We start from the raw sequence: 24,362 nt of genomic DNA on the forward strand, positions 1-24,362 counted from the left end.
GGGGCAGGGTATATAGGAACTCTACTTATTATTTCCAGATTTTTTCAGTAAATCTAAAACTTTTCTAAAATTAAAAGTTAAAAAAAAAAAAAAAAAAAAAAAAAAAAAAGCCTATCATAGTGGCAGAGCTTCCCCAAGAGCCAGACCATATATGCCTTAGACCCTGAAGAGGGCAGCAGGAAGCACAGCACCCTTACTCATGCCACTGCTGCACCTGCAAGAGTTAAATATAAACCAAACTGGATAAGGACAGTTTTGTTCTTTTTCTACCAGGCAAATGCTATGGGCAGAAACCACAGCAAAGGTATAATCCTAAGGGAAAGATATAAAAACAACCAGAAAAGACACTGAAAATATAGTATTTCCCTAGGGGACTAACACACCACAGATGCTCACAGCAATTTGAAAAAAGAAGCTAGCACAGCTGCAAAGTCCTAGACTGCTAAAATCACCCTATGCACTGCTAAATACAAAAAAATAAATAATAAATAAATAAACAAACATTATCCTCTACTTAACAAACATTATCCTCTACTTACTTAAGGTAAAAGTATTAAGAAATAGTCTCCTTTATTCCTGTACACACCTCTGTACATAGGGCTTGAAACAAGTATTTTAGTTTTAGAATCCTATAGCACAGAAGATGAGAAACAGAAAAGCTCAAAATATCAAGTTCGGCCACAAGCAATAGTAGTGCCCCTTCCAAAAGTCACAAAGTTTTCAGAGTTTAACCAACAGTGTACTACTGCATAAAAAGGAGCAGTCCAAGGTGACCTGAGTTTAAAATCTATTTTTGCAGTTTACCGGCTACAATTTGAAAAATTAACTTCTTGATCTTGCATTAGATTTTTGTTTTTGTATTTTCTAGGGCACACCCGCGGCATATGGAGGTTCCCAGGCTAGGGGTCAAATCTGAGCTGTGGCTGCCAGACTACACCACAGCCACACCACCACCAGATCTGAGCCTCGTCTTTGACCTACACCACAGCTCACGGCAATGCCGGATCCTTAACCCACTGAGCAAGTCCAGGGATCAAACCCACAACCTCATGGTTCCTAGTAGGATTCATTAACCACTGAGCCATGAGGGGAACTCCTAGGGGTTTTTTCGTTTTTTGTTTTTGCATTAGGTTTCTCAAAGAGAAGCAAACTCAACTTCAGAGTATGATTTTCAGTAAAATTAAAGGCTCTTCCTTTCAGAATTTCAGTGTACAAAGATGGCAAAATGCAGTGAAAAGAAAAATAATCAAGTATTAACAGAGGCCTCAGGAGTTCCCTTGTGGAGCAGCAAGGTTAAGGATCTGGTGTTGTCAATGCAGCAGCTAGGGTGGCTGCTGTGGCAAGGGTTCAATTCCTGACCCTTGAACTTTCACATGCCTTGGGAATGGCCAAAAAGAAACAACATCCCCACCCCACCCCCAAAAAACTGTTAAAGGACAGACTGAGATTAATGAAATCTAGTTGTCTTGGTTCTGCTACAGTGGATAAGCCAAATTTAGTTTCTTCCTCTGGAAAATGTGGAAAATACGGTCAGCCACCTTGGTAGGAAACCTAGGTACCTAGCGCTGGTGACTGGAAAGAAATTTTGAACAGATGAACCAAAAAAAAGGGAGGGGGGGTTAAAAAGAGAGAGAGAGAGAGACAGAAAGATTTAAAAAGGAGAGAAAATCTTTAATTTTTGTGGTAGTTTATAAAGAGTTAGAAAAACTCGTCACAGTAGGTAGAGTTGTCCATTAGAGAAACCGCAATGAGAGAAAAATAAGGACCTTTCTGAGATATTGCAGATTTCTAACAAGTGTCATTTGGTCAAAGCCACACTTCAAACAAGTTAAGTTGAGCAGGGGGAGTAAAAAGGGCAAGAATGTCTACACTATTGTGGCGAAGTATAGATATTCTAATTATCAACTGATATTGGTTTATAAAAGTCTATGTCCCCCACTAGAAGGGGAAGCCAGGAACTGTATCATGAATCTTTTATCCCTATGGCCTGGCACAAAGAAGGAATTAAATGTTTACTGAATGGAAGTATTATAATTGTTTCACTTTCTACCTTAAAATATTCAGTTCATAAGTGCTTAAGTCCTGGGGAGGGGAGGCAGTATGGAAATTTTAATCCGGAGTTCCGTCGTGGCGCAGTGGTTAACGAATCCGACTAGGAACCATGAGGTTGTGGGTTCGGTCCCTGCCCTTGCTCAGTGGGTTAAGGATCCGGTGTTGCCGTGAGTTGTGGTGTAGGTTGCAGACACGGCTTGGATCCTACGTTGCTGTGGCTCTGGTGTAGGCTGGTGGCTACAGCTCCAATTGGACCCCTAGCCTGGGAACCTCCATATGCTGCGGGAGCGGCCCAAGAAATAGCAAAAAGACAAAAAAATAAATAAACAAAAATAAAAATCTCTGTCCTAACGGAGAGACTGCAGTTTAATATTATCCTACACTGTCCAAAGCAGTGCTAAAGTGTGGTGCATTAACTGGTGCCAAACCAACACAATTGTTAGTTGGCCTGTGAAAATCAGCCAGAGTAAGCATTTAGAAACTCAGTCAGTCATTTTATATGATGAACCTAATATTGTTAAGTATGGGCTCAAATCTGTCTCTTTATTGTATTGTTTTTGTTGTTGTTGCTCTTTAGGGGCACACCTGCAGTATATGTAAATTCCCAGGCTAGGGGTCGAATTGGAGCTGCAGCCGCTGGCCTACACCACAGCCACAGCCACACAGGATCTGAGCCATGTCTGCAACCTACACCACAGCTCACAGCAACACCAGATCTTTAATCCACTGAGCAAGGGCAGGGATGGAAACCACATCCTCATGGATGATAGTTGGGCTCGTTCCCCGCTGAGCCACAACAGGAACTTACTGTCTCTTAATTTTTCTAATAACTCACTTTTATTGTTTTTCAAAGTATCACTACATAATGAATCGGAAAAAAATTTTAAAGCTGATATTTTACCACAGGTAATGTTATGTGATCAAATTTTACATATCCTCCTTTTCTTTCTTTCTTTATTTTTGGCTGCACCCAGGGCACACAGCATGGAAGTTCCTGGGCCCAGGATCAAACAGCAACCCAAGCCACTGCAGTGACTAATACCAGAACCCACTGAGCCACACAGGAACTCCTATATATCCTTTTAAAGTCAAAAAGAAATGCCACCAACTCCTCAAAGCCCTCCATGATCCAGACAGGCAGAAGCAAACTTCCCCTGACTTTCTCTAATACTTTAAAAGCAGCCTCTGGTAGGATGGATAGGATTTTCTACAAACTGAGATCCTGGAATACAAGAATAACTTGTTCATTTGCCATCCCTATAAAGCACACAAAACAGGCATCAAATTTGATGAATGAATGATGTAAGAGGCAGCATTCCACGTGCATCAATTCACTCAAGAGATCAGAAAACCCTCCGAAATTATACCCAAAATTGTGTGTGTGTGCACTTTCCTCAGGAGAAGATCTTTAATGCTTACTAGATTCTCAAAGGAGTTTAAGCACCCCCAAAATGTTAAAGAAACCACTGATAAGGAAGGAAAAGGCTTAGATTTCATCAGCAGACAGATGTATTTCTTCCAGCCAGCTCCATCAGGGTTAGCTTGGGGAAATTACCTGACATAATACAAACCTCAATTTCCGTATCTCATAAAGATTCGATGTAAGAACTGAATGTAATCCTATATGGAAAACCCGAGGATCACGAAGAAGTGTTTGTGACAGCCAATGATTTGAATTTCCTTTCTGCCCTTCAAGTTGTTTCCAAACTATTTTCTTGGAAATCTTCAACTGGATCAGTTGTCTCTCAGAAACGATATCTGTGTTGTTTTTTGTCTTTTTAGGGCCAACCCGAAGCATATGGAGGTTCCCAGGCTAGGGTCTAATCTGAGCTGTGGCTGCCAGCCTACACCACAGCCACAGCCATGCCAGATCTGAGTCTCGTCTTTGACCTACACCACAGCTCACAGCAACGCTAGATCCTTAACCCACTGAGCGAGACCAGGGATCGAACCTGTAACCTCATGGTTCCTAGTCAGATTTGTTCCGCTGTACCACGACAGGAGCTCCAGAAACCCTATTTGTAAAAAGGACACAATGAACTTTTTTGCAGAACAGATACTGACTAATGGTTTCCAAAGGAGAGAGGTTGGGAGGTGAGGGATGGGTTGGTGGTTTGGGATGCAAACGCTATAAAACTGGGTTGTGATGGTCACTGTACAATTATAAATGAACCATAAAATTCACTGAGTTAAAAAAAAGCTATTTGTTTTAAATCTGTCAACTTTAGGTTTCTGTCATGCTAAGTAATTCTAATTACTATTTTCTTTACACTGATAAATGCAAAGATTCTGTTAAGTATATAACCTAGGAGTTCCCACTGTGGCTCAGTGGTTAACAAACCTGACTAGCATCCATGAGGACGCAGGTTCGATCCCTGGCCTCAATCAGTGGGTTAAGGATCCAGCGCTGCTGTGAGCTGTGGTGTAGGTCACAGAAGCGGCTAGGATCCCTGTTGCTGTGGCTCTGGGTAGGCCGGCAGTTACGGCTCCAATTCGACCCCTAGCCTGGGAACCTCCATATGCCATGGGAGCGGCCCTAGAAAAGGCAAAAAACAGAAAACAAAATAAAACAAAGTAACATCACAATTACACGGCATGTCACCAAAAATAGTATGTATTAACTTACATAAAGCACACAATAAAACCATATAATTTGGCACTACTTTAAAGTAAATGGAGTTGTTTTTTGAGGGGTTTTTTTTTTTGGCCACACCTACAGCATGTGGATGTTTCCAGGCCAGGAGTCGAACCTGCACCACAACTGCGACCTGCACTGTCGCTGCAGCAATGCCGAATCCTTAACCTGCTGTACCACAGGGACTTTCCCAGGAATAAATACAGATTATACTAATATGTACAAATTATATCATTTACTTCAACATTTTAATATATTCTGTTTTTTTTTTTTTTCTTTCTATGATGGAACCTGTAGGCATATGGAAGTTGCCAGGCCAAGGGTCATATCAAAGCTGCAGCATCAGCCTATGCCAAAGCTACAGCAAATGAGATATGGGCCACATCTATGACCTACAGGAGAGACTGTAGGAACTGTGGATCCTTAACTGACTGAGCTAGGGTTCAAACTCACATCCTCAAAGAGATGAGGGGTCCTTAACCAGCTGAGCCACAAAAGGAACAAGCATTCAGCAGTATTTTAGTGAGGCTATTCATTACAAAAGACTAATATAGGGAGTTCCCTGGTGTCAGCCAGTTAAGCATCTGGCATTGTCACTGTTGTGGCTCTATTTAATGCTGTGGCATGGGTTTGATCCCTAGCCCAGGAATTTTTGCATGCAGTGTGCATGGCCAAAAAAAAGATTAATGTAGAAAGTATGTTTCATTCTGAATTTATAGGAAATTAAACTATTATTACTTATAAAAAACTAAATTTCACATATCAAAGATATTCACTAACAAACATAACTTAAAAACAATGTGTTCCCCCTCTTGAGTCTCCAAGGGCCCTGCTACCCGCCCAAGACCCCAAGGGGTGCTGAGACCTAGTGGACCAGCTGCATAGGACTGCCAGCTCCAGGCAGGACCCCCTGCAGCCCAGAAAAGCTGCAACAAGCCTGGCGGAATCGGGAAAAGATCTCAGACGGTCTTTCTGAGTCGGGCTGTCCTGGGGAGGAGCCTCTTGAGTCTCCAAGGGCCCTGCTACCCGCCCAAGACCCCAGGGGGTGCTGAGACCTAGTGGACCAGCTGCATAGGACTGCCAGCTCCAGGCAGGACCCCCTGCAGCCCAGAAAAGCTGCAACAAGCCTGGCCGACTTGGGAAAAGATCTCAGACGGTCTTTCTGAGTCGGGCTGTTCTGGGGAGGAGCCTCTTGAGTCTCCAAAGGCCCTGCTACCCGCCCAAGACCCCAAGGGGTGCTGAGACCTAGTGGACCAGCTGCATAGGACTGCCAGCTCCAGGCAGGACCCCCTGCAGCCCAGAAAAGCTGCAACAAGCCTGGCGGAATCGGGAAAAGATCTCAGACGGTCTTTCTGAGTCGGGCTGCCCTGGGGAGGAACCTCTTGAGTCTCCAAGGGCCCTGCTACCCGCCCAAGACCCCAGGGGGTGCTGAGAACCAAGTGAAATCTGCTACCATCGTGGGGTGGACCTCCCAGTCCTGTCTGCCCTCAGGAAGTCCTCCTTTGCTTCAAAGAAACACTGTTAGCCCCATCAACACTCCAGAAAAGCCACACTGCCTCAAAAAAAGATTGACCAACAACGACAGCCCTCAGGAAATATTCCAGGGCAGTGACAAGGCAAACACTACCCGATAACGGAGAGTACAACTCCCTCAGGAGAAAGAAGACAACAAGCAAGATGAAGAAGCTGAGAAACCACCCCCAGTCAAACCAACAGGAGAACTCACCTAAAACAGTCAACAATGAAACTGATCTCTGCAGTCTGACAGACATGGAGTTCAAAAGAGAAATAGTGAAAATACTGAAGGAATTAAGAGAAGATATGAACAGCAATGCAGATACCCTCAGAAAGGAGCTAGAAAATATAAGGAGGAGCCAAGAAAAACTAGAACATTCATTTGCAGAGATGCAAACTGAACTAGGGGCAGTAAAAACCAGAATGAATAATGCAGAAGAACGAATCAGTGATATGGAAGATAGAATAATGGAAATCACTCAATCTGGTCAACAGACAGAAAACCGAATCAAAAAACTGGAAAGCAATATAAGAGACCTATGGGATAATATAAAACGGGCCAATCTACGCATAATAGGAATTCCAGAAGGAGTAGAAAAAGATAAGGGAATGGAAAATATATTTGAAGAAATTATTGCTGGAAACTTCCCAAATCTAAAGGATACTGGATTCAAGATACAAGAAGCACAGAGGGCCCCAAACAAACTGAACCCAAACAGACCCACACCAAGACACATCATAATAAAAATGGCAAAAGTTAGTGATAAAGAGAGGATCCTCAAGGCAGCAAGAGAAAAACAGAATGTTACCTACAAGGGAACCCCCATAAGAATATCAGCTGATTTCTCTACAGAAACACTACAGGCCAGGAGGGAATGGCAAGAGATATTTAAAGTGCTCAAAGGAAAAAATATGCAACCTAGAATACTTTATCCAGCAAGAATATCATTTAAAATAGAAGGGGAAATAAAAATTTTTCCCAACAAACAAAAACTTAAAGAATACAGCAACACAAAACCCAGGTTAAAGGAAATATTGAAAGGGCTTCTCTAAACCAAAAAGAAAGGAAGGAAAGGGAAGAAAAAAGAAAAGAAAAAAAAAAAAGAAGAAGAAGAAGAGGAAGAACTAGGACTGAGGAAGATACAATCAGAGAGCAGTCACTCAAACAAGCCAGCATACAGATTTAATCATGAACATGCTTCAAACAAAATAAAATTAAAAAGAAAAAAATAAAAGAGTCATCAAAACCATAAAATGTGGGCAAGGGATGTTAGGAGGTAAATAATCCTTTTTGTTTGTATGTATGTCTCTCTTCTTAATTTTAATATAATAATGAAGTGTTTGAACTTACAGGACCATCAGGCTAAAACACACAATTATGGGAAGGGGTTAGCATACTTAAAAAACAGGGCAACCACAAGCCAAAACCAAATATTGCATTTGCAAAAAATGAAAAAAAAAAATACACTCAAGCAGATAATAACAGGAGACCATCCAACCAAAAAAAAAAAAAAAAAAAAAAAAAAGAAAGGAAGAATGGAGAACCATAGAATCAACTGGAACACGAGGATCAAATGGCAATAAATAATCATCTATCAATTATCACCTTAAATGTCAATGGACTGAATGCCCCAATCAAAAGACACAGAATGGCTGAGTGGATAAAAAGGCAAAAACCTTCAATATGCTGCCTACAAGAAACTCACCTTAGGACAAAAGATACATATAGATTGAAAGTGAAAGGCTGGGGAAAAGTATTTCATGCCAATAGACATGACAGAAAAGCAGGAGTTGCAACGCTCATATCAGACAAAATAGACTTTAAAACAAAAGACATAAAGAAAGACAAAGAAGGACACTATTTAATGATTAAGGGATCCATCCAAGGAGAGGATGTTACTATCATCAACATATATGCCCCAAACATAGGAGCACCCAGATACATACAACAAATATTAACAGACATAAAGGGAGATATTGATGAGAATACAATCATAGTAGGAGACCTAAATACCCCCCTCACATCAATGGACAGATCCTCTAGACAGAAAACCAATAAAGCAACAGAGATCCTAAAGGAAACAATAGAAAAGTTAGACTTAATTGATATCTTCAGGACACTACATCCAAAAAAATCAGAATACACATTCTTCTCAAATGCTCATGGAACATTCTCAAGAATCGACCACATATTGGGACATAAAGCGAATCTCAATAAATTTAGGAGCATAGAAATTATCTCAAGTATCTTCTCTGACCACAATGCCATGAAATTAGAAATCAACCATGGGAAAAGGAAAGAGAAAAAACCTACTCCATGGAGACTAAACAACATGCTACTAAAAAACCAATGGGTCAATGAGGAAATCAAGAAGGAAATTAAAAACTATCTTGAAACAAATGATAATGAAGACACAACCTCTCAAAATCTATGGGATGCTGCGAAAGCAGTGCTCAGAGGGAAATTTATAGCAATACAGGCCTTTCTCAAAAAAGAAGAAAGATCCCAAATTGACAACTTAACCCTCCACCTAAATGAATTAGAAAAAGAAGAACAAAGAAGTCCTAAAGTCAGCAGAAGGAAGGAAATTGTAAAGATCAAAGAAGAAATCAATAAAATAGAGACTCAAAAAACAATAGAGAAAATTAATAAAACCAAGAGCTGGTTCTTTGAAAAGGTGAACAAAATTGATAAACCCCTGGCCAGACTCACTAAAAAGAGGAGAGAAAGAACCCAAATCACCAAAATTATAAATGAAAAAGGAGAAATCACAACGGATACAGCAGAAATACAAAAAACCATAAGAGAATACTATGAACAACTATATGGCAATAAGTTTGACAATCTGGAAGAAATGGACAATTTTCTAGAATCTTACAGCCTGCCAAAACTGAATCAAGCAGAAACAGACCAACTGAACAGACCAATCACCAGAAATGAAATTGAAGAGGTCATAAAAGCACTCCCTACAAATAAAAGCCCAGGACCAGATGGCTTCACAGGTGAATTCTATCAAACATATAAAGAGGAATTGGTGCCCATCCTCCTTAAACTCTTTCAAAAGGTTGAAGAAGAAGGAATACTCCCAAAGACATTCTATGAGGCCACCATCACCCTCATTCCAAAACCAGGCAGAGATACCACCAAAAAAGAAAACTATCGCCCAATATCATTGATGAATATAGATGCAAAAATTCTCAACAAAATCTTAGCCAACCGAATCCAACAACATATCAAAAAAATTATACACCATGACCAGGTTGGGTTCATCCCAGGTTCACAAGGATGGTTCAACATACGCAAATCAATCAACATCATACACCACATTAACAAAAAAAAAGTCAAAAATCATATGATCATCTCAATAGATGCAGAAAAAGCATTTGACAAAGTTCAACATCCATTCATGATCAAGACCCTCGCCAAAGTGGGTATAGAGGGAACATTCCTGAATATAATCAAAGCCATTTATGATAAACCCACAGCAAATATAATCCTCAATGGGGAAAAACTGAAAGCCTTCTCACTCAAATCTGGAACAAGACAGGGATGCCCACTCTCACCACTGCTCTTCAACATAGTTTTGGAAGTCTTAGCCACAGCAATTAGACAAACAAAAGAAATCAAAGGCATCCATATAGGAAGAGAAGAGATCAAACTGTCACTGTATGCAGATGACATGATTCTATACCTAGAAAACCCTAAGGACTCAACCCCAAAACTCCTTGAACTGATTAATAAATTCAGCAAAGTGGCAGGATATAAGATTAACATTCAGAAGTCAGTTGCATTTCTGTATACCAGCAATGAAGCATTAGAAAAGGAATACAAAAATACGATACCTTTTAAAATTGTACCTCACAAAATCAAATACCTCGGAATACACCTAACCAAAGAGGTAAAGGACCTATATGCCGAGAACTATAAAACCTTAATCAAAGAAATCAAAGAAGATGTAAAAAAATGGAAAGATATTCCATGTTCCTGGATTGGAAAAATCAATATTGTGAAAATGGCCATCCTACCCAAAGCAATCTACAGATTCAATGCAATCCCTATCAAATTACCCATGACATTTTTCACAGAACTAGAACAAACAATCCAAACATTTATATGGAACCACAAAAGACCGAGAATCGCCAAAGCAATCCTGAGAAACAAAAACCAAGCAGGAGGCATCACTCTCCCAGACTTCAAGAAATACCACAAAGCCACAGTCATCAAAACAGTGTGGTACTGGTATCAAAACAGACAGACAGACCAATGGAACAGAATAGAGAATCTGGAAATTAACCCTGACACCTATGGTCAATTAATCTTTGACAAGGGAGGCAAGAACATCAAATGGGAAAAGGAAAGTCTATTCAGCAAGCATTGCTGGGAAACCTGGACAGCTGTATGCAAAGCAATGAAACTAGAACACACCCTCACACCATGCACAAAAATAAACTCCAAATGGCTGAAAGACTTAAATATACGACAGGACACCATCAAACTCCTAGAAGAAAACATAGGCAAAACACTCTCTGACATCAACATCATGAATATTTTCTCAGGTCAGTCTCCCAAAGCAATAGAAATTAGAGCAAAAATAAACCCATGGGACCTCATCAAACTGAAAAGCTTTTGCACAGCAAAGGAAACCCAAAAGAAAACAAAAGACAACTTACAGAATGGGAGAAAATAGTTTCAAATGATGCAACTGACAAGGGCTTAATCTCTAGAATATACAAGCAACTTATACAACTCAACAGCAAAAAAACCAATCAATCAATGGAAAAATGGGCAAAAGACCTGGGTAGACATTTCTCCAAAGAAGATATACAGATGGCCAACAAACACATGAAAAAATGCTCAACATCGCTGATTATAAGAGAAATGCAAATCAAAACTACCATGAGATACCACCTCACACCAGTCAGAATGGCCATCATTAATAAATCCACAAATAACAAGTGCTGGAGGGGCTGTGGAGAAAAGGGAACCCTCCTGCACTGTTGGTGGGAATGTAAACTGGTACAGCCACTATGGAGAACAGTTTGGAGATACCTTAGAAATCTATACATAGAACTTCCATATGACCCCGCAATCCCACTCTTGGGCATCTATCCGGACAAAGCTCTACTTAAAAGAGACACATGCACCCGCATGTTCATTGCAGCACTATTCACAATAGCCAGGACATGGAAACAATCCAAATGTCCATCGACAGAGGATTGGATTCGGAAGATGTGGTATATATACACGATGGAATACTACTCAGCCATAAAAAAGGATGACATAATGCCATTTGCAGCAACATGGATGGAACTAGAGAATCTCATCCTGAGTGAAATGAGCCAGAAAGACAAAGACAAATACCATATGACATCACTTATAACTGGAATCTAATATCCAGCACAAATGAACATCTCCTCAGAAAAGAAAATCAATCATGGACTTGGAGAAGAGACTTGTGGTTGCCTGATGGGAGGGGGAGGGAGTGGGAGGGATCGGGAGCTTGGGCTTATCAGACACAACTTAGAATAGATTTACAAGGAGATCCCGCTGAATAGCATTGAGAACTATGTCTAGATACTCATGTTGCAACAGAAGAAATGGTGGGGGAAAAACTGTAATTGTAACGTATACATGTAAGGATAACCTGACCCCCTTGCTGTACAGTGGGAAAATAAAATTAAAAAAAAAAAAAAAAAAAAAAAAAAAAAAAAAAAAAAAACAATGTGTTCCCGGAGTTCCCATCGTGGCTCAGTGGTTAATGAATCTGACTAGGCACCATGAGATTGCGGGTTCGATCCCTGGCCTTGCTCAGTGGGTTAAGGATATGGCGTTGCCATGAGATGTGGTGTAGGTTGCAGACGCAGGCTCGAATCCCACATTGCTGTGGCTCTGGTGTAGGCTGGTGGCTACCGCTCCCATTCGACCCCTAGCCTGGGAACCTCCATATGCCGCAGGAGCGGCCCAAGAAATAGCAAAAAGACAAAAAAAAAAAACAAAAAAACTAGGAACTGGGTTACCTACAGACAGCAAAATAGTTTAGGGCACCTATTTAAGTGTGGGGCTCAGAACACCAGTCACCCAAAGTGCTGCTTTAAAAATTAGGCTTTCGGAGTTCCTATTGTGGCTTACGGTTAACGAACCCAACCAGTATCCATGAGGACTCAGGGTGGATCCCTGGCTTCACCCACTGGGTGAAAGATCCGGCAGTGCAGTGAACTGTGGTGTAGGTGGCAGATGTGGCTGAGATCTGGCGTTGCTGTGGCTGTGGCGTAGGCCAGTGGCTTCAGCTCTGTTAGACTCCTAGCCTGGGAACTTCCACATGCTGCGGGTGCAGCCCTAAGACAAAATAAATAAACATAAAAATAAAAATTAGGTTTTCCTTCAACTATACTCCAATAAAATTAAATTTAATAATTAATTAATAAAATTAGGTTTTCTTGGCTCCATCTGGACATGTAGACACAATACTCTATGAAGGTGAAGCTAGGAATCTGTATTTTCTTTTTGTCTTTTTGCCATTTCTTGGGCCACTTCCGCGGCATATATAAGTTCCCAGGCTAGGGGTCGAATCGGAGCTGTAGCCGCCAGCCTACACCACAGCACCTCAGGATCCAAGCCGAGTTTGCAACATACACCATAGCTCATGGCAACACCAGATCCTTAACCCACTGAGGGAGGCCAGGAATTGAACCTGCGTCCTCATAGATACTGGTCAGATTCGTTTCCACTGAGCCACGATGGAAACTCCCAAAAAAATGTGTTTAAAAGATGCCTCTTGTGCTGTTGGATTTCTTAGTGTTTAGCATTATGCATTGCAAAAGCTGAATTGTCACTGCTGAATTCATAAAACAGTAAGTCATGGTCTAATAATACCCACAAAGAAATACACAACCTATCTAATTTCAGGAATCTGTTAGGTGCTCTTTTTGCTTCACCATGGCCATTACAGTCTTAACTAAAACACCTTACCAGTGATTTTTCAACTTGTGATGACTTCTGTCCCTCAGGGGACATCTGGCAACAGAGACATTTTGGTTGTCACAACTGAGGAGGTATATTACTGGCATCTGATCAGTAGAGGCCTAGAATGCTGCTAAACATTCTAATACGCATATTATAGGCTTGCACAACAATAATCGGCCCAAAATGTCAGTAGTGCAAAGACTGTTAAGTTCTGCAACCCAAGGAACCATTCTGCTTCACTCTCAAAGTAACCAGGTTCTTTCATTACAGTTACCCACAAAACAACACACACACAATAAATTCTCCCTGCAAGTAATGAAGTAAAATCCTTAAGGACTGCCAGACTAGGGGCTCAATAAATGTAACCATTGTGGGCCACTGTTCTAAGTTTCTGAAATTCTAGCAGCTGGAATGGCTTAGGTTTGTGTAGCTACTCAATTCAATACATTTCAAGATTTTTAAAGCATTTATTATTAAGCTTTCCAAAAGTTCACTCTAAATGATTTCAAGAGATTACAGTTTAGCATTCTTTTCTGTTTTCAAATGACATTTGAAGAACCACAAAGCTCAAACAATGTACTACTAAATTCTAAGATACAACAGGGCCTTAATTTCAGTTGGTCTGAAAGTAATATCAAGTCTTTCCCATAAACTTACTATTTTCACATTTCACTTAATGCAATGGCCTTGGCATATTTTATACATTTTGAGCATGTTAATTAAAATCCTTCAAAAATGTAAGAAAATATTAAGAATTGTCCATTTTTTTGATGAAGACAAGAAGAGCTAATCAGAAGCTAAGTAACTTAATAATGAGGCTTGGAAAATTAACCAAATCATTCTGTCCTCCAACCTTAAGATAAAGTATATCCTGGTGTGCCTTATCGAAAAGTCAAGCATCAATAAAGAGCTTTGGGAAATGTTTTATCAACATTTGGGATTAATCTTGTAAAAAGAGTGCAAAACTTAACCAAGTGGTTATCAAAATTTAGAGCGTATTCACAAGTGAGTCGGAAATAGTTTTGAAATACTACTACTGCTAACACTGTTATGTCATTCTTAGAAACTGCGTTAACTTTTACACCTTTAAAATGTGTATCTTTACCATTATGTTACAGTTGAGCAATGTTTTAATTCTGATCTAGTATTTTAATTTTGTTTAATAAAAGTTCACACATAACTAAAACTTATTCTGATCAAAGAATTCTTGGAGAGACAGAAGGATACCTTAATTCCTTCCTCCAAAACAAAATAAACCAAAAAAAAAAAAAAAAAAACCCAAACACAGAAAAGTAAGGTGTGTTTGCAGAAATAAGATGCCATGAAGTTATTTCACTTCTGGTCCAATACATTATTTCTGATGGACAAAAGTATCACTAGAACTTCTCCATTCACTCCAAAAACTCCTCCTGAGCATCTAGAAAGAACTTCAGTACTTGTCCAAACCTGCTTGTTCATGGTCTAATAATAAACCTAATTATACAACCTGGACAGCCCCTGACAACCTTTTCCTTAAGAAGCCATAAAGGTGATTTAACTACCACCTCAAATTCTTGGTAAACCCATTGCAAAAATAGATGTCTTCACTCAAGCCTTTAGCTTCTGACGAGGGCTCAGGGCGCGGACTGTAAGAGTGGGGAGGTGAAGATCCGCCAGAACTGAGACGGACACACGCTAGGCGTTGGACAGCAGGGGTAACTGCGGGTTCATTTCTCTTTAAATCTGGCAGCACGTGGGGAGGCATTGTGAAGCCACCAACCCGCCTCCCCCCTTACACTCCGCACACGTACGTCTGCAGTGCGCATGCTCCGCTCACACAGTCCTAGCAGAGTCGGAGCCAACCCCCTAAAAAGTCAACCTGGAAGCCGCAAACGGCCGGAGGCCGGGACAATGGGGGAGGGGGGACGCAGGCACCTCCGGGGAGGCCGACCCGGCCGCCGCCCCGAGCCAGAGCCCGCGGGCCGCAGACTCCGGGACCCGCGGGCCTGCGCAGGAGCCGGAATCGCCCGGAGCACAAAGCCCCGAGCGGGCCAGCGAGCGGCTCTCGGCTCGGCCGGCTCCTACCCTCCCCCAGCCGGGCGGCGCAGCCAGAGCCCGTGCCAGGCGGAGGCAGGCGAGGCGGCGTCCCGCGCCCCGCCGGATTCTCAGTACCCCGCGCGCCGGCGACAAGGCCGCGGAGGCCAGCGCTTTTGTTGTCCGCCACAACTCCGCGGACCCGGCACTGCCGGGCAGAAGTTTGGCGCGCCTCACCTATCTGCCCGGGAGCCAGTTCCTCTCGCCCACCCTCGCCCCCGCTGCCCGGACACCCGAGCCGGGGACGAGCCGCCGGCCCAGCCCAGACACTCCTTCCTGCCCCCGGGGTGCGGCGGCCTCCGTCGCACCTGAGCCCGGACCCGCCCCTTCAAGGAGGGTCGGCCCCGGCCGGAGCCCCACAGCCCCTCCCCCGCAACGTCCCACCGAACAGTGGGGGAGGGGGCAGCCTCCCCCCGCATCCCCCGGGCCCAGGCCCGGTCCAGGGGCCCAGGCTGGGGCGCGTCTCCGCCCCCAAAAGCCTCAGAAAGCCGGGGAAGAAGTAGTGGGCCCGGCCGGGACCGGCGCCCGGGCTCCCCACCCTCGCAGGTCCGCGGCCGGCCTCGCCGGCGGCTGCCGCTCTCCTTCAGCCGGCCCGCAGCCGGCCCGGGAGCGCCCGAGATGGGAGGAGGAGCAGGCAGCTGCTTGCTGCGATCGCGGCCCGGCCGCCCGCCCGCTCACCTGCCAGCTGTCTTCGCAGTAGCAGTGCCGACTGCAGCTCCGTCATCCTCCCCGCCAAGGGCCCGGACTGGCGCCGGGGCTTTCGAAGGACTGGGGACAGGCTCTGGGGCTGCTGGAGCTGGGTGTGCTGAGGAACCCGGACCCCCACGACGGGAGCGCCGAAGCCGAGGGAGGCTGGGCTGGGGCGGCGGTAGCGGCGCCTCGCTGCCGGTGTGAGTCCGCTCGCTTCAGCTTTCCTCACAGCGCCTCACGCCCGGAAGGGGAGGGTACCCGTGCCGCCGCGGCGCGCACTGGGACTTCGCTCGCCCGCTTCCCTCCTTCAACCCGCCCGTCGGCCCCACCGGTGCCTTCCCCCGCCACTGGCTCACTGCGCCCAGGGCCGCTCCGCGCAGGCGCGCTGGGGCTGCCTACTTCGGAAGTAGCCCGTCCGCTAGCCCGACCCCTCTAGCCTCCCTGCCCCGCCTCCGGAGACAGAACCCCGCCCCCTTACGCGCATTTGCCCCGGTCGCCGCCATCTTGGGAAGGTCGCCGCCCGGCATAATGCCAAGGCCTCGGCGGCAGACGCCCCGCGGACGCCATGACAAAGAGGTCGCGGAAGGTCAGGACACCGCCTCCGGGTTGAAACAAGTGGTCTTGAAGTGAAGGGGTCAGAAGAAGTGGTGGATGTCTAGTTGTTGGCCAGCGCCCAACAGCCATCCAACACTCCACACATGGTGCGAATTAGTCATTGTTAAAGCTGAACTTAGTACTGGTGTGCCTCATTTTAAGCAAACCCCCAAATAGACTAAATGTATGCTGGTAATTTACTTCACAAAAAGAATGCGCAGAAAATTCTTGAAATAAATAAAATGTTCTGCACCTCATAGCAGAAATGTTTAAACATCATTAATAACAATCTCTTTGTGTAAAAGGAGATTAGCAAAATCTGATATACACAGTACAAAACGTCCAGAAAGAGACCTTCTATGTAAAAGTGTGGGATATAGGGTTTGGAAAAAAGCAACTTTACCCCACTCTACCTCCTCCCTTCCTCATTCCCACAGCCTTCTGCCTTGGGTAAAACAGTCTCAGTCTCGATAAAGAGATGAGCAGAAAAATGATACCTAATGGCACTCAAATGTATCTGTCCTTTCAGCACATATTTACTAAACCTGTATTAACTTTATACTTGAACTACAGAAGACACAAAGAACAGCTCTGTTCCTTTCCTCAAAAGGCTTAGTCTCAGAGTTCCCTGGTGGCCTAGCAGGTTAAGGATCCAGTGCTGTCACTACTGTGGATGTGGCTGAATCCCTGGTCCAGGAACCTCCACAAGCTGCAGGCTTGGCAAAAGTAAAAAAAAGGCTTACAGCCTCTGTGAGCTCCAGGTAAGGTATCCAGAAGAGGCGCAGGTTCTAATACCGTTTCTTGATTCCAAAAGTTACTGAAAAAACTGTTCTCCCTCTCCCCCAGAACAAGAATTAAAAGGAACAACCGGAGTTCCCATTGTGTCTCAGTGTGTTGTGTCGTCATTGCTGTGGCTGTGGTTACGGCTGTGGCACAGGTTCCATCCCTGGCCTATGAACTTCTGCATGCCATGGGCACAGCCAAAAAAATGGTAAACAAATATTAAAGAAATCATCATTAGGTTATAAGTGATACAGTGAAAATCCATAGGGTAAGTGGATAATTGAGGGAAAGGGTATATTTTAGATAAGGTAGTCAGGGGAGTTCTCTTTCAAGGGATTATATTTGGGCTGAGATCTGAATTACAAGTAGGCGGTTCCATTTGAGGATTTGGGGGAAGAGCAGTCCAGGCTGGGGAAACAGCTACTGCTAAGACCTTATGGTAAGGAAGAGCGTGGCGTGTCCAAAGAATAGAAAGGGTGGGGCGTGGGTGGGGAGGCTCTACTGAAGCCTAATGAAAGGAGGCTAAGAGCAGGTTGGAGAGGCAGGCAGAGGTCATCTTACAGGAGGCCTTGTTGACCAGAGGAAAGAGCCTGGATTTTAGTTTAGTTACAGTGGAAACCTTGAGGCAGGTGTAATCCGATTTATGATGTTTAAAGCTCCCTTTGGTGCTTATAGAAAAGCTAAGACTTTGATGGAATATCAGTCAGAAGGCAGTTGTAGAAGATGAAGCAAAAGACCACAGTAGCTTGGGAGTTCCCATCGTAGCTTAGTGGTTAACGAATCCGAGTAGAAACCATGAGGTTGTGGGTTCGATCCCTGGCCTTGCTCAGCGGGTTAAAGATCTGGAGTTGCTATGGTGTAGGTTGCAGACGCGGCTCAGATACCACATTCTGTGTAGGTCGGCGGCTACAGCTCTGATTGGACCCCTGGCCTGGGAACCTCCATGTGCCGTGGGAGAGGCCCTAGAAAAGGCAAAGAGACAAAAAAAAAAAAAAAAAAAAGACCACGGTAGCTTGAACCAGAATGGGGGCAGGGATGGTAGAGCAGATGTGGGGAGAAGAGATGGGGGAATGAATTTAAGATAAATTTGGGGAGTAAAACAGAAAAGGCTTACTGAAGGATTGAATGTGGGTAAGGAGAAAGACAGTACCTCCATTTATGATTCCTAGACTTGACTTGATTTCAAAAAGGGAGAAAGGAACAACAGGTTTAGTTGGAGATGTCAAGAGATCTATTTGGTGGAGTTCCGTCATTCTGACTAGGAACCATGAGGTTGCTGGTTCAATCCCTGGTCTGGCTCAGTGGGTTAAGGATCCGGTGTTGCCATGAGCTATGGTGTAGGTTGCAGACGCGGCTCAGATCAGGCATTGCTGTGGCTGTGGCTGTGGATGGCAGCTACAGCTCCGATTGGAGCCCTAGCCTGGGAACCTCCATATGCCACAGGTGCGGCCATAAAAAGACAAAAAGACAAAAAAAGAGAGAGAGAGAGAGAGAGCTATGGGGGGAGTTCCCACTGTGGCTAAGGGGTTAAGAACCCTACTAGTAACCATGAGGACATGAGATCGATCCCTGGCCTCCCTCAGTGGGTTAAGAATTCAATGTTGCCATGAGCTGTGGTGTAGGTAGCAGACACAGTTTGGATCTGGTGTTGCTGTAGTTGTGGTATAGGCTGGCAGCTACAGCTCCAACTGGACCCCTAGCCTGGAAACTTCCATATGCCATGGGTGCAGCCTTAAAAAGACAAAAAAAAAGTTCACTATGTGCAAAGTAACTGAATAACTACTTTAACGCATTAGCTCACAGATTTCACACATAACCCTATTTTATTTCCATTCCACACATGAGGAAACTGAGGCTCAGATTTAGTGGCTTGCTCAGGTTTCAAGGCCTCTTAAAACATAGTAAGTGGTGGAATGGGGATTCAAACCCTTGTCTGTCTGTCACCAAAGCCTGAGCTATTACTCACTGTAACGTACAGCCTCCCCTAACAGCAAGTGTAAGAGGCTGCATTCTATCTCCTTAATGTATTGAGTTACTTAACAACTCATCCATCAAAACCGAAAAACAAAAAACTCATCCAGGCATGACCCTACTACCTGTTTTGTATTTCACTACCTGAAAGAATTTACTGACATTTCACACCTGATGTCTGTGCACTTTGCCTTCTGAATCTTTTAGGAAAATGTTCCATGAAGCAATTTCCAGCATTAACCTGCAGGTGGTCCCAGTATTAATACTGTTCTATTCAGAGAAATATCTATGATCTATGTGTTCTGCTCTGCTTTTAGAATTTTTTATTGAGGTATAAATGACATATTAATTTCACTTGTACAGCATAGTGATTCAATATGTGAATACACCAAGATTCCCACAATAAGTCAAGTTACCGGCCATCGCCACGCATAGTTAACAAAACATTTTTCTTCTTATTGTGAAAACTTTTAAGATTTATTCTCTCAGTAACTTTCAAGTATGCAATACAGTATTATTATTATTACTACTATTATTTTGTCTTTTGCCTATTTAGGGCCGCACCCATGGCATATGGAGGTTCCCAGGCTAGGGGTCGAATCGGAGCTACAGTCACTGGCCAAAGCCACAGCCATAGCAACAGCAGATCCAAGCCACGTCTGCAACCTACACCACAGCTCACAGCAATGCCAGATTCTTAACCCACTGATCAAGGCCAGGGATCGAACCAGCAACCATGGTTCCTAGTTGGATTCGTTTCCGCTGCGCCACGACAGGAAATTCCCCCCGTGACTTATTTTACAACTGGAAGTTTGTACCTTTTGATTCCCTTCATACTCCCCCAGACCCATGCATTGAATTTTGAAACTAGAAAGCTGTTTTGACATTGATAGGAGAGTTTTAAAGGAGTGACATTGACAGCAGGCAGAGCAAAGTGGGTTGCAGGCTGAATGCAAGATGGAAAAATAGAGATCTTCGTGTTGAGTGCTTATTTGAGGTTTGTGGTCATGAACTGAAAATGGAACCCGTAGGTCCAGATGAGTAATTTTGGGGGGTGAGTGGGTAATGTTCGGGTGCTAAGGTTCAGGCATGAAAAAGTCTGGGAGTTGGGGTACATTGACAGTTAGGAGCTAGCCAGTTAAGTGAATGGAGTTTGAGATGGAAATAGGCAGGCAAGTTTGTTGAGGGCATGTGAAGAGAGTGCCTATAGTAATGGACTCTTCTCTAACATGAGTAAAGAAAGAAATCAGAGTTCCCGTCATGGCTCAGCAGGTTAAGAATCCGACTGGTATCCATGAGGACTTGGGTTCAATCCCTGGCCTCAGCTCAGTGGGTTAAGGATCCGGGGTTGCTGTGAGCTGTGGTGTAGGTCACAGAAGAGGCTCAGATCCCTCATTGCTGTAGGCAGCCAAAAAGAAGGAAATGAAAACAGAAAGGAGATGATGAATACTGTAAAAGTGATTCAAATAATGAGGTCTTGATGAGGTTGAAAACTGTGTGGTGTGGTCACTGAAGCAAATGGGCTAGAAGGGTAGGAAGTGGTGGTCAGGGTGGGTGGCTTGAAATTCAGAATTCAGTTGAAGTAAGGTTATGGGTGGTGAGCTGTTTCCCTGTGAACATGAGAGAGGCTGGTGGGGAGGGGCAGAGAGGAGGTCAAGGAGGTGACAAGAGTACTGGCTAGGTCATCCATGTGGGTGACTAAGTTCCCCAGGATGAGCGTTGGAGTAGGGGTGAGGGGAAAGGCTGTGAACCAGGAGGCAAAGTCACCGATGAATGGGTCCAAGGATAATAGCAATTAAGAGAATAATAAATGCTACAGTGGGTGGCATTGACCTCAAAGAGCTAGAGTTTGGGAAGAAAAAGGAGAAGAAAGGTTGGGAAGCAGCAGTGAGGAACCGGGTGACTCTGTGAAGCCTGCTGGCCCCGAGATCTATGAAATGTGAGAGAAGACATCCTTCTCTTGAGAGGGCTGAGGAACCTGAGTCCTTAGCAGAGAGCCAGGTTCAGATAAGGCCAGGAGGTGGGCAAGTGTCCCATGGGCACCTCAAACTACCCTGATCAGAACTTACTAGGGGAGGTTGGCGCGAGATAAATTAGGAGTATGGGATTAACAAATACACATTACTGCATATAAAATAGACAAACAACAAGGACCTACTGTATAGCACAGGGAAATATATTCAATATCTTGTAATAACTTATAATGGAGAAGAATCTAAAAAATGTTCTTTAATATTCTTTTTTTTTTTTTTTTTGTCTTTTTAGAACCACACTCAGGCACATGGAAGTTCCCAGGCTAGGGGTCGAATTGGAGCTGAGGCTACCGGCCTACACCGCAGCCCCAATGCCAGATCCGAGCTGTGTCTGCAGCCTACACTGCAGCTCAGGGCCATGCCAGATCCTTAATCCACTGAGCAAGGCAAGGGATCAAACCACTGTCCTCATGCATACTAGTCGGGTTCGTTACCGCTGAACCACAACAGGAGCTCCTTCTTGAATATTCTTAACAGAATCACTTTGCTGTCCACTGGAAATTAACGCAATATTATAAATCAATTTTACTTTAATCTCTGAAATGGTTAATAATAGGGAGTTCCCTTGTGGCCTAGTGGTTAAGGATTTGGCAATGTCACTGCTATTGCTCAGGTTCGATCCAGGCCTGAGAACTTCTACATGCCACCAGGAGGCTTAAAAAAAAGTTAATAATAATAATAATAATAGGAGTTCCTGTTGTGGTGCAGTGGAAACAAATCCAGCCAGTAACCATGAGGATGTGGGTTTGATCCCTGGCCTCGCTCAGTGGGTTGAGGATCTGGAGTTGTCATGAGCTGTGGTGTAGGTCACAAACACAGCTCAGATCCAGAGTTGCTGTGGCTGTGGTGTAGGCCAGCAGCTGTAAAACTCCAATTCAACCCCTAGCCTGGGAACTTCCATATGCCGCAGGTGTGGCCCTAAAAAAAATAATAATAAAAAGAATTTACTGGTGTTCCTGTCGTGGCTCAGCGGAAACGAATCCAACTAGGAACCAGGAGGTTGAGGGTTCGATCCCTGGCCTCGCTCATTGGGTTAAGATCCGGTGTTTCTGTGAGCCATGGTATAGGTCACAGACACAGCTCAGATCCCACGTTGCTATGGCTATGGAATAGGATGGTGGCTACAGCTCCAATTGGACCTCTAGCCTGGGAACCTCCATATGCCATGGGAATGGCCCTAGAAAGGGCAAAAAGACAAAAAAAAAAAATTAAAAATTTTAAAAATTAAAAATAAAAAAATAGGAGTTCCCGTTGTGGCTCAGCAGTTAACGAATCTGACTAGAAACCATAAGGTTTCGGGTTCGATCCCTAGCTTTGCTCAGTGGGTTAAGGATCCGGCGTTGCCGTGAGCTGTGGTGTAGGTCACAGATGCAGCTCGGATCCCGCATTGCTGTGGCTCTGGCGAAGGCCGATGGCTACAGCTCCAATTGGACCCCTAGCCTGGGAACTTCCATATGCCACGGGTGAGGCCCTAGAAAATACAGAATAAATAAATAAATAAATAAATAAATAAAATAAAATAAAATAAAAAGAACTTACTGCCTTCTCCCCAACCTTCTCTGTCACTATTAACAGAACGCAGTCACTGAATCGGAAACAAGACAGTTGGCCTTGGTTCTTCCCCTTTCTCATCCCTGCATCTGATCAGTCACCAAGGCCTGAGGGGGCCCTTTCTCCCTTTGCCTTGACACTCCTTCATCCAGGCCTTGGGGACTGCTGCAGCCTCTGGAAGGGTCTCCTGGCCACTGGTCTGGACCTTCCCCCCCTTCATCTACTTTCTGCAGCCACAGCCAAACTTTCAAAACGAAAATCTGCTATTGTCCCACTCAGAACACTTCCATGGCTCCCCTACTGTTTTAGGATGAAGCCCAAGCTCCCCAGTATGGTTACCTTGCCCTTCAGGGTCTAGTCCTCAGGCCTCTCCACCTTTATCCTGACTCTCTCATCCTATGTGTCTTCCTGACACTCTTTGCTCCTGGCATGGTAGACTTCTTTCCTTCTTCCAAAAGGTCAAGGGTTTTTTTTACACCTCTGGGTCTTTCCGCTTGCTGTTCCCGTGGCCCAGCACACGCTGTTCTACGGTGTACTTAGCAAACGCCTATGAATTCATCTTTCAGATCCTTGAAGAAGCAATTACCTCCAGAAATCTTTCTCAATCTCAAAATTAATCTTACTCCCATGTTTCCTATTTCCAGCAAGTATTACATATTCTATCCTAATATTTATCCTGCAATAGTTCAATGTTTGTTTTGTTTTTTTTCAGGCAGCTCCCCTGATATGCAGAAGTTCCCAGGCCAGTAATTGAAACTGTGCCACAGTGGTGATCCCAGCTGCTGCCATGAAAATGCCAAGTCCTTAACCCATTGTGCCACAAGGGAACTCCCTCAATTAATTTTTTCTTTTTAATTGTCAGGAAGGTTTGCGATGGCAAAACTCCATTTTACTTTTCTGTTCTCAGAGTTTAATATAATGATGCTATGCTGTAGACACTCAGTAACTATTGAGCAAATGACTCAATCCTATTAAATTAATAATAGGATAATCTTTCAAGATTAGTATAGTCCTGTGCTTATTAAAATTGGTTTGTGTGTCTGTGTCTAGCAGAGGGTGATATAAAATAATGTGCCAAGATGTTCTCTTTTTTTTTGTGTTATCATACTTTCTTGTTGTTTTTTTTTAGGGCTACACCTGTGGCATATGGAAGTCCCCATGCTAGGGTTCGAATTGGAGTTGTAGCTGGTAGCCACAGCCACAGCAATGTGGGCTCTAAGCCACGTCTGCGACCTATGTCACAGCCACAGCAACGCCAGATCCTACCAGTATCTGCAACCTAAGCCTGAGGCAATGCTGAATCCTTAAGCCACTAAATGATTCCAGGGATCAAACCCACATCCTCATGGATGTTAGTTGGGTTCCTAACCCACTGGGCCACAACAGGAACTCTGACCAAGGTGTTCTTGAAGTCACAGAAAAAGCCTCTCTTGTTGATTAATTTAATTACCTTTTTTTTGAGATTAAAAAGTAAAAAATACTGAAATTCCCTGGTGGCTTA

The 24,362-nt window shown here is 43.9% G+C and overlaps 1 protein-coding gene across 3 annotated transcripts in view; it reads right to left on the reverse strand.

Moving 5' to 3' along the window:
- The window catches only part of UBE2G1 (ubiquitin conjugating enzyme E2 G1), a 110,585-nt gene that overhangs the window by 74,367 nt on the left and 11,856 nt on the right, over positions 1-24,362 (reverse strand). The window contains exon 1 of one of the 3 annotated variants that reach the window (XR_002337326.1): positions 15,918-16,301. The exons of 1 other annotated variant lie outside the window; for it this stretch is intronic. Coding sequence is in view for 1 of the 2 variants with exons in the window: in XM_021067700.1 (XP_020923359.1) it covers positions 15,918-15,963 (46 nt within the window). In the remaining variant the exon portion in view is untranslated. Of the gene's footprint in view, positions 1-15,917; positions 16,333-24,362 lie in introns of those variants that run through there. One more of the 3 variants, XM_021067700.1, reaches the window with a different exon arrangement.

This window comes from Sus scrofa, chromosome 12 (assembly GCF_000003025.6).
Source record: "Sus scrofa isolate TJ Tabasco breed Duroc chromosome 12, Sscrofa11.1, whole genome shotgun sequence".
Classification (NCBI taxonomy): Eukaryota; Metazoa; Chordata; class Mammalia; order Artiodactyla; family Suidae; genus Sus; species Sus scrofa.